Genomic DNA, 14,180 nt, shown 5'->3' on the forward strand with positions numbered 1-14,180 from the left:
AGGCATGGAAGATTGAAAACTAGGTGGCGTAAGATTAATGTCAGGTGTCCACTTATACTATCGCTATTATAAAACAAGAGGGTAAAGGATAAGTCTCTGTTACTATTTTGTTAAGACATTTACTTAAGGCTGTAACTTTAGCAAAATTTGGATAAAGAAACTGCCGTTGTGTAAGTTGAGTCTACAAGATCCCTGCATTTTCCATCAACGGTATGTATATACACGTAGATACGTATGTAGACACTTGAGTAAAGACAACATTATCCAAGGCCTATTGAATTATTGAGAAAAGATCGAATCTTAGCCTCTTAATTATGAATCCTCATTGATTGAGAGAAACTATGCGGAAGAGATACCTGCTATATCATTCATCAGGTAGTTGACTACCAGCGAAGGTTCGCTGTTTTATGCTGCTACATCTAATTTATATAGTTTTCCTAGCTTTAAACGCATACTAATTTACTAATTTCTGGACAATTCGAGAAAACCGTTGTTTAAAGAGCTCCCGTTTGCCGAGTCTACTATTCTTTTGTTGTGTGTCTGTAGTACTATTTCCTTGAATCGTCGGAACTTTGATCTCTTGAGAGCTAGATGAATGATTACCAAGCAGCCTTTCTCCAAAGACGCGTGACGGGGTCTGAGATCTTAATGCAAAATGTCCCTGGGTATTGGAAATTGAGGTGGCCAATGAGCCGTCGATACTGGCCCCAGTCTGTGACTCACGAAGTCCTGGACATGAATCGCATTGCTCAGTTGTAGTTGATTCAACTCCTGGCGACAAACGTCCAGAAGTCAAGCTTAAACTATTATTACCTGGAATGAGCATCTGATTTTGGTGCGGAACGGGAGCATTAACTCCGTATGAGGCTTCCGACGCCACTGGAGGCTTAGACTTTGTAGATACTCCAGTATCATCCCACGTCCAGTTCAATTGGATGTTGTGGCTGAATATAACCGCACCTCGAGCCTTCAAAGTTCTGCTTCCAGCGCTTGAAGTTCCTCTGGAATCTTTTGATTTTCGTAGTTCTTGCACAAGATCGGAATGATTAGAAGTAATTTTGATGGTGCAGTTGCATGGGCCGAAAGGCTTATCTGAGCTATGCCAGCTGATGTTGTTCGTAAGCTTTAGTTGTTCACCTCCATCTTCCCCATGCGAGCGCATAATACTAGTAAGGTCTGAGACACAAGCTCCAAGGTAGTATCTGCCTTCTGGCATTTGAGACCAACGATCACAAGTTGCCTCAGTGTTGGATGGCTGAATGATCTCGCCAAAGTTGTTGCCAAGTAGTACGACTGCGCCAATGTCTGTAATAAGATTTACCCAGCCTTGACCCATTGCTTCGAGCGTTGCAACTCTGGGGTGGCAATCATTGTTTCTGATGATGTCGTCGAATTCCCATCCATCAAGATGCTTGCGAACCCTGCATTTCAGGCTCACTCCATCTTTATTGGTCGCATTAGCTTGATACGCTACCATCTTCTCAAGATTGCTATAAAGGTCGTCGACTAAATCTTGAAAACGGTAGAAGCTTTCCTTTTCCTTATAAATCACTTCTTCTCTGTCTGTTCCTCTGTTGAGAATTATTTCGCTGTATTGGCTCTTGTCTCGGTATATTTTAAGCTTCATATTGTTTTCGCTTGTTAGCACTTTGATGGCAGACTCAGCCGTAAGCCTTTCTGTTGCTTCTTCCATTGACTCAAACTCAAAGAGGAGTGAAGATTTAAACGGGCCTTCTTGCTTGCACTTCAGTGCCGCTCGCGAAAGGTGCAGTAAAGCTGTTGTCCCATTGAGCAGCCAGCCACGCTTGCGCTTTTCATCCCAGAGCACGATATAATTGTCATGAATCCACTCAAGTTTGCCTGTGTAATCCCTTCTTTTTGAGTCAATCGGCTGATCTCTGATGCTGATAGCACAATTAATGCCTCCGGTTATATATTTCCCGGCAGATATAGAAACATTGTGAAGTACACAATCTGCGGTCGGTTTGGGTAGGCCTGACCTTTGCACGTTATAATTTGCCTCGGTGGCCCCTTGATAGATAATTATTAGTAAGTAGAAAGCAGAGTCATTGCAATAAGCGCTTACCGGCAAACATATCAGCTTGAGAGCACCATCCCACAATATTTCGAGATTGCTCCAGATCAGAAATATTGATAGATATGTGAGGAACACAGGCATCGAAGTAAGATATATGATTTCCATCATTTCTATATTGCAAATGCCAGATGACGACGCCCTCTGTATGGTCAGTAGGAATAAGCATAGTTGAGAAGCCTTTGATGAAAACTTTGCCGTTAAACTCATCAATCCTTTGGGTATTGGTAAGTGCTGCCATCATGTTCAGAGGCATTTCGAGACCCGTGTCAAGTTTAGGCCTGCGGAGTACTGGGAATCCCTTCACTAAAACAGGGTTTCTAAACATATTATGCCAACATTGCCCATCGCTTAACAAATTATTCTGTTCCTTTTTACCAGTGTAGTCGATTCGACACTGGGCTTTGGAATCAGATATTCGTACTCCTGTATTTTGGGTTTTTATAATATGCACAAAGGGGGTATAGTAAGTAACCCCAGTATCGCAAAGAGAAGAGCGAAGACTTGCACTCAGCCACGCAAGCTGTTCGCCAATTTCTGCAATAGAGGCTCTAGTACCAGATACCTCTGTAATAAACTCCGCATCGGTAATCCATGCGGTGAGCTGTGTGCCTTCTCTCAAATGACCTAAGTGTGTAAGCTTTTTAGATCTTTTGCATACAATTATAATTCTGATCACTTACGTGTGTAAGTTTGCTCACGAGGCCCACCCATCACGTCTTTCACTAATTGTAGAACATGCTCACCGGTTGTTGGCCATGTCTGGTGAAGATATTGCAAAGTTGTTAATGCCTGTGCGTTTTTGGCAGATCCTGTTAAGGTGATCGCTTTCTCAATTGCCTCATCTGGACTCTCTTCGTATTGCTGTTCTTCAAGAAAATTGGCGGGATCCCAGTTTATCAAGAAAGTCATTTGAAAGCGCTCTGAAGATCTTGCCTTGCTTATGTTCCGGATATGTGGTAGAGAAGAGACAATCTTTTGGTTAATATCTTTCATTGACTTCGAGCATTTCGCCTCCAATAGTGATTCTCTTCTCAAGATTCCAAGAAGCCAGCTGTATGCAGGGGATCCGCTAATAAGATTGCGATATGCAACCAGATCAGGAATACTTTCTTCTCCATCTTCTTCATGGTCTGGGTCTATGAGATCTCCATATAGACCTTGGTCTTGGTCTACGAGATCCCAATCTCCGCCTTGGTCTTGGTTCCTACAATCTTCATGGACATCATCTTCTGGGGAGCTATCTTCTTGTATTTGATGAGAAGCTGGTGCTTCGTAAGATTCAAATTCTCCTGTAAGGTTATTAAGCCACTCTTTTGTCATTTCTCGAGTAATTTCTGGTGCTACGATGTTGCGTTCTCTATCTGTATCCTGAAGCCGCGATTCAATCCGATCAGCGATATGTCTTACAAAACATGTTAGTCTTGATTTAAGAACGATAAATCAGGTAGGTATTGTACCAAAGTAAAACTTACTCGCTGTATTTATGCGTGTAGTACATAAAATCTCTCTGGATTTGAGACTGAGCATTAAATCCAATCTTAAGAGCGAAAGTTTTGAGAAGGTATCGGAGAGCGATACAGACTGTCTTAATCGACTGCTCATCATGCCCATCAAATTTTACCTCTCTAATTAGCTGATCAGCTAATTGTGAAATGAGCCCTTCTAATATTGGATTGCTTAGGCTTGTTGCAGTTGAATATTCTGTTCTATCGTCTGCTGGCTCTTCCACACTCATAGACATTGAATCCTCAGGATCTGTGAGATCAAGGTCTGATTCTGCTATCTCATTAGACAATTCTTGCAGAACTGCTGTGTTTTGATGAATTTCTGATATTTCAAAGGTCTTTCGTGGTATAGAGGCATATCCTGAATCTGAGAATTGCCCCGTTGAAGCTAAGGCCTCAATATTGGCGCCCTCTTTGAGAAGTAATGTAACAAGAGTTTCATGACGATTGTTAATGGCCCATTGTAAAGGCGTCCAACCTTTTCCGCTGCTATCACGCAAATTGATGTCAGCCTTGCCGTCTTTCAGTAGCAGAGTGACAATGTCTTCCGCTCCAATCTCTGATGCCATTATAAGTGGTGTTCGACCTCCTTTGTCTTTTGAATCAACCTTACTGCCTTTTTCTAACAGTAGGCTGATAATTCTCTGGTGGTTACCCTGAATTGCACACATCAACGGGGTATGGCCATTCTCAGAATCGCTGTCTTCAAGGAGAGCCCCCGCATCGAGCAATAATTTTACGATAACATCCTGGCCACCCTGAGCAGCCCACCAAAGAGGTGTACGTCCATGATTATCTTTATTATCAGTTTTGTATCCGAGCTCAAGCATGTTGGAAACCACTTTGGCTGCTCCAAAATACACTGCAAAATGCAGCCCAGTTACGTTTTTTGGCAGTGAGGTGCCAAACTGAAGAGTAAATGTCGGACTATCCGTATGCAGCTTCTCAATTGCCAAATTAACTTTAGTTGTATCTTGTAAAAAATTCATAAGCTTTGGACTGGGCTCCGTATCCTCAGGGGTGCTCCGTGTCCAGTTGTTAACGGCGTATTTGTAGAAAGGATATTGCTCTCTGCCGTAATTGAACCAATCTGATGAACGAAAACTCCCTCCGAAAACATCGAATGATATATAAGTAATACAAGTTCGAGACATCATAGTCTCCACGTCTGGGAACCAGTCGCGTTGTGTTTGTTTGAGATATTCTTGTGTCGTATTATGCACCGGTCGAATAACATTGTTGTTCACATCGACCGTCAATAAGCCAGCACAAACATAGCTTATATGTGCAAGATATGGAAGATTATAGTCATTGATGATGGACATCCCTTCATTTGTTGCCAGCGCATGTTGCAACTCTACTGCGGTGAGATTTCGTTTTGCAAGTGTAATCCAAGATAGCGCTTTCAATGCAAGGCTCTTTAGGCCTGCACTTTGATTTTGAATTCGCTCCATTGTTTGTTCGTATGCGAGTACTAGAGCTCGGCCTTTCTCGCTATCTTTGCTTTGATTTCTGCTTCGAAATGCCTTCAATGCCTTACGTATCTCATTTGGTGTCATTTTGTCTCGAAGTAGAGTAATATAAATTTCTGCTAAGAGAAACCTAGAAATCATAATTAATGCTTGTAATTTAATGCAAAGCCTCCCTCTTCTACCATTCATTTAAAACTTACATTCCATCGACGGCTTCAGAAATCCCACTCTTGATATCCTCCTGAAGCTCGGGATTGCTCCGGACGAAATAAGAAAGCGAATGCATTTGACCCTCTAAATATGCCAATACGTCGCTTGGAGTTGCCCGGATATCAAGGAGCAATAGATCATTATCGTTAGGGAACATATTCGTGAATACTTGTATTGGTCTTGATGTTCCGACTATGCGAATATCGTGGCCGCTCTGAAGCTGAAAAAGATAAGATAGAAGCACTTTCAACGAAGAACGTTGACATTCATCCATTGCATCGAGAATAAAAAAAACTGTCTTGTACCGTCGTATTGTAAACGTGAGATCCGAAAAAAGCTCGTCATCAGATGGCCTCGTTCTTATCTTTGAATGCAATTTGAATAAACCAACGGTGCTTTCTGGCAAGTGGGTCTGACTCCTTAGCAGTTGCTCTAGCAGGCTCGCAAGTAGATCCTCGATGTTTTGATTACCCTCTTCCTTGTAATGGAAGTATATATAGGCTATGCCAACATCTTGATCATGCCTAAAGGTGGTCTGAAGGTGGTTAATTACGACTGAGGTGAGAATTGTTTTACCAGCTCCTGGCATGCCATGGCACACCAATTTTTTCTTGGTTCCTGACATCAAATCTTGAAATTCCGGCGTGTTTAAAAGCCACTGCCCAGTCCCCGGTTGATGTTTTTTTAAATAATCGCCATGCTGCCCGCTATAATCCCTCTGTGTAAGCCAACGAAGAATAACTTTTTTTTTGGTAGTTCGGTTCAGCTTCGACCTTATTAATGCATCCTCAGCTGTTCCCGATTGTCAGAACCAAACCCATAGGCATATTTCCATAAGCATACTGAATGAATGAAAACTCACATCGGCACAATGCCTCGATCGCCGGTCCTTCCCTTTCAACATCTTCTGATCGCACCATTTCCAGAAGCTCCTTTGCATATGCTGAGGCAATAGCTGCGGCATACTCTTGCCAACCCTCTTCCTTGTGAGAGTCTGCATAATCGCAGATCCCTCGAATGACGATGCAGGGGAAACAGTTCATCAGACCTGCCGCTTCCATTTCGAAACAGAGCACTTCGCCGCCTAGCATCTTGTTAATTCCATCTCTGGTGGCGCTATGTTTGATGACCTGATTTCCAGATGCGATCAACCCATAATGGATGGATATTTTCTCAGGTTTCCCTGATTCTTCGACAGCCGGGAAATCAGTTGTGGCCTCTCGCGATGGGTACAAAGCGTCTTTGAGGAGAGCGGACCACGTATATTCGGGTACCAGTCTTGGCCGTTTGGCGGCCATCCGGTCTAGGTGGTGCTGTATGTGGTAACCAGGATGCTTCTCGTGCCTAGCGCTAAGTTTTGTCAGGGCCGTTAGTAAGACCTTCGGTGGCCGGTCTAACGACCCAGTGCGCACTATTCGGCCCCGGGTCCGTTCTGCTTTGTTAAAGTCCCACTGGATCACCCCAGGATTATCTCCCGAGGGTCGACTGACCACAACATCACCCAGCCTAACACGAGGCGGGATGCCACCTCCAATACCAACCATGAGGCTAAACCTGACGGACGGGAAGGTATTCACCATCTGCATCGTAGCATCTGCAATTGAGTTTATCCCAACCTCTCCTTCTGGTAAGCAGGCTATAACAACATTGTGGCCGCTAATGGACCCCAAAGTGTAGTAATTGGTGTCATTCGGATGTGCTAACCGTAGGTCGTGTTTCTCGTCTAGCATTGCCATTGCTGCAGTCTGCTCTATCGACAGAGCACAGATCCATCCGATTTTATAATCATTATGAGAAAAATTCTTGGAAGTCATTGTAGAGTTGGCCGAACAACTGGTACCATGTATTGCACTTAAAAAAAGAGTAAATGAAGCAGAAATAATTGAGCAGAGGCCGTAATTGGATTTTTGGAGGTCATGTTCAGGATACATATAAACTGTTCGGGCATGCATCGCTACTTCAGGCCGCAATGTAATTGCAAATGCAGACGCAACTGCGGCTCCGTGCGGCCTTCCAGGGTTGATGGATTCCGAGACGGTCCACATCACCATGTATGTGTTTGATCTCAGCCTTCATTTTTACCTCGTTGGGCTGATATGCAGCTCGGCTGCACCTAATTCGGTGATGAAGTGGCATTGCATAAGAGAGCGAGCATGTGTGACGCGTAGCTATTGGCTAACAGAGACTTCTGCCTGCGCATTCAACAGCGCAACGTGCCAACAGAAGGAGTCCACACGCATGCTTATCAATTCTTGATTTATGCCTTGGTGAGGCGACAGTGTAACACTGCTAAGATATGTACCTTCCAGCAGGTTCCGTAACAATAAAGGTAAACTCGCCGAAAATGACGGCAACTCGGGGCTACGAGCTGATTCCTAGGTAAGAGATCATGATCATAGTTGGCCACCAATTGAAATGGCAAGATTTGGTTGTTTTCTTCTATTGCGTAGGTAGTTCACTGTGAGACGTACCTCCTGTACACGCGGGAACGCAGTGGCTTCATATCTCGTAGTTTTTAGTGCTACCCACCCAGTAGTAATAGGAGTCAGGCTGTTGGCTGCCTTGTGTTACTAATAGGCGGCATTTACTATGGATCAGACAGTCCACTGAGTACCAGTGAGGTTGGCAATATCGGCGACCCGTCTATCGCTGGAAAGTGGTGCGAATAGCATCCTCTGGGCAGCTACAGCTGATCAGAGTAAAGTGGAAAGTCGTAGGTTCTATTAGTCCACCAGTAAGGCCCGGGCGTCAGAGAAGCTTGGGATGGATGAGGTGGCACAACGGCCTTGGAATTGGGCTCAGAATGAGTTGGATGGCTTTTCGTAAATAATACATGTTTACTCTGGTTATGATCTCTTGTGAAATATTTCTTTATTACTCCTAGGATAGAGCATAGATAGACCTCAGATTTGATGACGCCAATACCTTATTAGAAATAGTCTGTGCAAAAATCTCTATGCGTAGGTGAGTGTAACACGCCAATATGCTTATAACCATCTTCGTAGAATGATGAATAGCTAGAGAGTCTGTTCTGGTCGGAAATTTCTTTAAAATCACCTGTGGTGAGTCTGTCTTAAGGATCGTATCATCTTAAAAAGCTTTGTTAAATCTCCTCCGGTTGTACCGTGTCTGCCAGTCTCCTTTCAGATGTTCTTAGGTTTTGTTATGTAGTATTGCATTGGATTATGAAGTACGCGTGGGCAGTGGCCTCAATATAGATGAAGCGAAGATTGGAGACGATTAAGACGATAAATTTCTTCAGGCGGATCTTGATATACTGTTTAAGTGCCTTGCCTCCATGCGTAAACATGATGGGGACTGGCTGACACGTAATATCCTGTGTACCTAGGGGCGCCCGAGACAAGGTTATAATTGATAAGGGCCAAAGTCCCTATATCCTGCACCCTTGACGAAGGTCTGCAACCAGGGGCCTTGCGTCTTCGCCTCAGCGAGCTCGCAGAAGAGCTTTGCATGTGCCTCTCCATCAATCTTAAAAGCTGCTGAGCCATCTTCCTTTCGTTCATCAACATAGTAAAACCTATACAACTGTCAGTCCCATCCACTCAGGCCGTAAAGGACAATGGGAATGGCATACTTGAACCCTTTCTCTTTGTATTCAGCCGCAGCAGCCATCATCATGTGTGCAGATGCTGACTTGCCAGCGCCGGATTCCAGGAACTGCGGGAGTGGCTTGACGTTTAGTATGTTGCCCGTAAATGCGAATACCTTTGGCGCGTTGGCAGGGAGCTCCGCGAAGCCGACAACAGCCTGCTGGGCCGCGACAAAAACACTAGTGTTGTTCACGGTCATGTCTCGCTTGAAAGCGTCCAGCGGGATCGCAAATGGGTCGCCTGGGGAGGGGAAGGTCGCGGCGCCGGCTACGAACGCTCAGCAGGCATTCAGTTAGAGTCCTCTGGTGCTAAGACATACCGTTGTAAATGACTACGCTTGGAGTTCCGAGCTCGCTCTTAACCTTTACAAAGGCATTGACAACATCGTCGGGGTTGGCGAAGTCGCTTTTGATGTTAAGCTGACTGTCTGTACTGTCTGCCTCGTTCAGTGACCGGGCTGCGACTGCAACCTTGTAGCCTTTTGAGGCAAAGGCCTTCGCCGTTGGCAAGCCGACTTTAGGGCCTGCACCGAGGATGAGGACGACGGGGGATATTCCGGGCATGGTTGGGAATGTAGAGGAGAAGTCAGACCGTGTGCAGTCGAGCAAGAAAGCGGAGAGCCTAAATCCCCTTTATGTATGCTTTCATATCTTCGTATGGAGGCAAAGAAAGGCACAGGCATTAGCAATACACAATTGGCCGTGTGATTCGGGGCGGCGAGATTTCAGCTTATGCTGTCTGTGATGGAATCATGGAAATGATCACGGAGGCGTGTATGCCTATTTTGGCTAATGAGTGGGTTCTCGCCGGTGCCCCGGACCCGGACCCGGAGCCTTCGGAAGGTCCGAACTCGATTACATAATGTCCAATTCCGTTCGTTACCAATGTTATAGTTAGTTCTTTGAGCGGTGATGATATCTATTTGGTGCCCCAAACTCCTATCATTTTATACCATTACTAATTATTTACCTGTACGTTAATATTGCGATTGTCTTGAAAGCTGCACGAAGTTGCTCATTCTACCCCGCGTAAGGGAATTGAGAAGCGGGGCATGCTGCCGTGGATTAGCTAGCAAGTGAGAAGAGGGCTCTGTTTTATCTACGAGTCCTCCGCTCCGGCTGACTTTAGTCCCTAGTAGTTGCATAAGCTTGTATATTCGCTTTCTCTTTGTTACTTCGGTGTGTTAAGTTGAGTAGGAACGTTGTGTAGTATTGTCAACATTTGTCAGCTTGCTACTCCTTCATGATAAATGTTGAATCAAGTAGAACTCTCAAGGCAGGCAGAGAGAGGTTATATATTTAAAAGGAGACAGAATACCCATGGCTCCAAGTTCATCTTGCGGTATATGATCTACTGGACTTTTCATCATCAGCCAACATCTGCATCAATTTGCAAACTCCATTCTACAATCAATCTTCGAATCACTCCATCTTCATCTAAACGGGTCAAATGGAGCCGATCAAAGTACTGGGAATTCACGGGCCCAACGCCGGCAAAGTCATTCTCCTCTGCGAGGAGTTGGGGCTGCCATATGAGACTGAAGTGATCCCACTTAACGATGTCAAGAACCCCAACTACGTCGCCATCAACCCAAATGGGCGGCTGCCGTCTATCCAGGATCCAAACACAGACCTCACGCTGTGGGAATCGGGCGCTATTATCGAGTACCTGACAGAGAAATATGATACCGACCACAAGCTAAGCTTCGTGCCAGGCACAGCTGAGGCGTACCACGCTCGTCAATGGCTCTACTTCCAGACCACTGGCCAGGGACCATACTACGGGCAGGCGATGTGGTTTATTATATATCAACCGCTTCCTGAAGCGCGCGAACGCTATGTCAAGGAGGTTAATCGCGTGACTGGAGTACTGGAGGGACACCTGGCAAAGCAAAAGCCTGACGCGGACGGCAACTCCTGGTTCTTAGGTGGCCGCCTCTCCTACGTGGACATCGCCTTCTTTACATGGCAAAACACAGCCGAGCCGCGAATTCCGAACGAGGAGTTCAACCAAGATGACTACCCGCATGTCAAGAAGTGGCTTGACAACATGCTCTCGCGACCGAGTGTGAAGAAGCTTCTGAAGCTCCAAGAAGCTAAATAGGGTGTGGTAGGGGGGGAGCGGGCCTCCGTCTTACACAGGCGAGCCGCTGCTGTGAGGATGATTGGAGATGAAGACAGAGCATGTTAAAGTAATAAGATGAACAAATACTTCTGCCTTGCACGACTTCTGCCTGGTCTTGTGTCCTATTATATTTCTCAGGAGCACAGTTTTGGCCTCGAAAAGACTTCCTAGGCGTTGAAGACTGCTTGGGGTGCATGAAAGCTCGTCTGATCATCTTGAACGTCCTGCAGGACCGGCTTAAGGTACCGGGGCCAAATAAAAGCGTGTTTCAGGTCAAGGCAATTTGTGTAGCGGCATCCATCTTGTTTCTATGGGTGTATATGCTTGTTTGATACAACGACTATTAGTATCTAGTTACCTAAATATACTCGTACTATGATTGAGCAATAGGTCAGCAGGAGTCAATCTCCATTTTAGTCGCCATCTCGTAGTCTTGTTCCTAATAGACCGGCCCAGCTAGATAGCAAGCAAGCCTATCAGTCAATGGCCAGAGGTGTCACCCCTGTTCGCTACAATTGTCGTGAAAAAGGAAAGAAGGCCTCTTTATAGCTGTAATAGCTACTACTGCTATAATGTCTGGAGAGTCTAAGTCTTGCGTCTTCAAGATCTGAGGCTTCAATGTTGCTTATTGGTTTTGTGTCACATAGAAGGGTTAGCTACCCTGGCCGGATTCAAACTGACTGCCTTATGCGATGAGCGCCCATAAAGCCTGCTAGACGCTTAGCCACCGCGCTACAGGGGCTGCTGCTGTAGGTGAAGTAGATTGTTAATAAAGTTTTATGAGAAACCGGTTATGCTTATACGATTATGTAAATGACGCCAAAGGTTTTGAACTGAAATGTTGAACAGCTTTTTTGGCTTTGAGGTTTAAGCTGCTGCAAGCGCGATGCATTTGCACCAATTCTTTGGACTGTGACAGCGTGTCTGGGTCCCTGGCAAGTGTCTCCAACAGACGTAAAAATGGCTCGACAAGATTGAGATCTGAAATTGCGTCAGGCGATATAGGATTATGTGTCAGATTATGAAGCATGCTGCTGGCTGCAGCAAAGAAAGCGTGAAGAAGCATCCTATAGAGAGTCAGATGAAGTTTCAAAAGGGCTCTGTTGGTCTAGAGATCATTTACCAGACACAGGCACAGTCTCCTTGAGGGATGGCTTCGATGAGACGGATCGCTTTGCGTGCCTCAGCGACGCATAGACTGCCTGGGGGCGATAATGGTTCCGACCGGCTGAGCTCTTCGTTGGAGAAAGATTGCGCTGTCGGAGGCAAGTGGCGATCAATCATTGTGAGGCAATGAAGATATGTGAGTCGTAGAACCACCTTGTGTATCATCTCGCCTGCAAGTTGAAACCCTGACGATACCGCGAAGTCCTCTGGTATTTCCAGCTGCGCGCTGGACTTCCAGTACGATAATAAAGAACTTAACTCTTGTGCCGCAATTGCTCTCTGTGCTGCCGTTTGTCGTCCAGCCCGTACCGAATACAACTGTTTATACACCTGCCCCTGAACAAGCGCGAGTCCTATGCGACAGTTGAAGAGGTCCAGGTTACCGGGCTCAAGACTGGAATTTGATGGCAAACGTACATCCATGTCATCATCATCTTGACCAAAGGGTCGGCCCGTCCGTAGACTAATATCCTTGTCAAGAATGTACACCTTCCAAAACACCCGCCTCCGTTTCTCGGCTTCTGATTCTGTGAGTCCTGGACTGGAACATTCTCTGTGAAGATTCATAATCTGTGCCAAGCGTAGAGCGGCGGCAACGAGCATTGCGGCTGGTTCCGGATCCGGTGTGCCTTGAAGAAGACATGCCATACCTGCCAGAGCCTGGACGGCAGAGAGGCTGCGGTCGGAGACGTTTAGCTCAGAGACGACACTTAGAGCGTTTTGAGCGTAGCCATAAGCTAGAATGTGCTCCTGTGTCGGGTCTAATGTGCGTATGGCGCGGAGACGATGAGCTATCGACAGCACAACATTGAGGCATGCCCACCAACCAGCATCCCTAGGACTGGAAGTCGAGTACTTGAGGTGAAACTCTTTCAAGAAGTCCTCTTCGTGAAACAGTGGAAGGAATCTATTGTAGTTGCTGAAAGTTTCTTCGATCAACTCCTCAGCGACTGCCTTTGTGGGTAGCTGCTGGCGCGCTGGCAAAGAAACTGGGTGTCGTTCCGGGGCAGAATGAGGCCACATACGGTCAGTTACATAACTTCCAAGCGCAGACCAATCGGTTGCATTGTGGTCGGGTACTCGAAACGTAGCTCCAAGATTAAAGCCAAGATTGCTCGTTTGTTCGGATGAGAGAGCTTGTGGCTCACTCTCTTGCATCCATGGATTGCTTCCAATGGAAGATTTGATCAATGCCGTTGTATTAAGTAATGCTGCGGGCGCCATCTGGTCTTTACGCGAACTGATGTCAGGTACAGTTGGGTTTCCCAATGACCTATCTCCTAGCAAAGCCTCTACTCCTAAGAGTCTTTTCTCAAGCTGTGCGATGTATTTGAAGCTACAGAACAATTAATAAAGAGAAACTTCGTGGGATGGAGTAGCATACTGACCCAGCTGGTCTGCGAGGCTTCCTCTTCACTGCAATTGGCGTAAAATGACACACTGTGCCATATTTGGTGCATGGGCTGCATCCTTGGGCAGTAGGCTCGCAGCGAATCTTTTTCTTCCGGCACATATCGCAAGCCTTACATTGAGTGTCAAAAGACGCGGAACGGCATTGAGTACGAGTATTTGGTTCAACTCACGCGAACGAGGACTGGCCGCTCCTCTGCCCTGGAAGTTGGCTGAGCCGCAAAACCCGCGTGTGAGTCCATAACTCGGGTTGGAAGGGTGTAAGGTGAGAACTCGAAGAAGCAACTGATTTGCTGCCTAAGCGAAGTGCAAGTACATGAGGAAATTAAGCCTCGCAAAAAGGCATTTGACCAGCTCCAGAATCTTGATCGTTCATCCGCCCTCTCATCATTGCCAGGCAAGAGTTGGATTATAAATCAGACTCCTTCAGCTATTTAGCACAAGACAGCTCAAGCCCCACACTTTGTCTTAGTCTGATCCGCTCCATCTCGTCACTTATTGTTCCTTGACAGGCATCTATCTTCAGCGGCTCGAGGCTTAAGCAACATCACTTTCGAGAATATCCTCTTTACCCAATGTAATG

General features: G+C 45.9%; 4 protein-coding genes across 4 annotated transcripts; 1 reads left to right on the top strand and 3 right to left on the bottom strand.

Moving 5' to 3' along the window:
* Positions 1-969: 969 nt before the first annotated feature.
* Positions 970-7,250, bottom strand: V8C40DRAFT_281571 (uncharacterized protein; the record flags this gene model as incomplete). Its single annotated transcript, XM_083221633.1, has 8 exons — positions 6,148-7,250; positions 5,276-6,077; positions 3,571-5,205; positions 2,779-3,500; positions 2,474-2,722; positions 2,087-2,401; positions 1,168-2,031; positions 970-1,106 (listed from the first exon to the last, which is right to left on the bottom strand). The coding sequence occupies exons 1-8, from the start codon at positions 7,235-7,237 to the stop codon at positions 970-972; spliced, it is 5,814 nt and encodes a 1,937-aa protein (XP_083070302.1). The 5' UTR covers positions 7,238-7,250.
* A 1,401-nt stretch (positions 7,251-8,651) lies between these two features.
* V8C40DRAFT_281580 (uncharacterized protein) lies at positions 8,652-9,467 on the bottom strand (the record flags this gene model as incomplete). The annotated part of the gene is made up of 3 exons (XM_083221634.1): positions 9,216-9,467; positions 8,881-9,163; positions 8,652-8,823 (listed from the first exon to the last, which is right to left on the bottom strand). Exons 1-3 carry the CDS (start codon positions 9,457-9,459, stop codon positions 8,652-8,654), a joined length of 699 nt encoding a protein of 232 aa, XP_083070303.1. The 5' UTR covers positions 9,460-9,467.
* An 878-nt stretch (positions 9,468-10,345) lies between these two features.
* Positions 10,346-10,999, top strand: V8C40DRAFT_276766 (glutathione S-transferase; the record flags this gene model as incomplete). Its single annotated transcript, XM_083220887.1, has 1 exon — positions 10,346-10,999. One exon carries the CDS (start codon positions 10,346-10,348, stop codon positions 10,997-10,999), a length of 654 nt encoding a protein of 217 aa, XP_083070304.1.
* A 347-nt stretch (positions 11,000-11,346) lies between these two features.
* Positions 11,347-13,986, bottom strand: V8C40DRAFT_252846 (transcription factor domain-containing protein). Its single transcript, XM_083217473.1, has 4 exons — positions 13,771-13,986; positions 13,576-13,709; positions 12,144-13,523; positions 11,347-12,087 (listed from the first exon to the last, which is right to left on the bottom strand). The coding sequence occupies exons 1-4, from the start codon at positions 13,837-13,839 to the stop codon at positions 11,826-11,828; spliced, it is 1,845 nt and encodes a 614-aa protein (XP_083070305.1). The 5' UTR covers positions 13,840-13,986; the 3' UTR covers positions 11,347-11,825.
* Between the last annotated feature and the right edge of the window lie 194 nt (positions 13,987-14,180).

The sequence above is a fragment of the Trichoderma camerunense genome (assembly GCF_050948025.1).
Source record: "Trichoderma camerunense strain CBS 138272 chromosome Unknown V8C40scaffold_16, whole genome shotgun sequence".
Classification (NCBI taxonomy): Eukaryota; Fungi; Ascomycota; class Sordariomycetes; order Hypocreales; family Hypocreaceae; genus Trichoderma; species Trichoderma camerunense.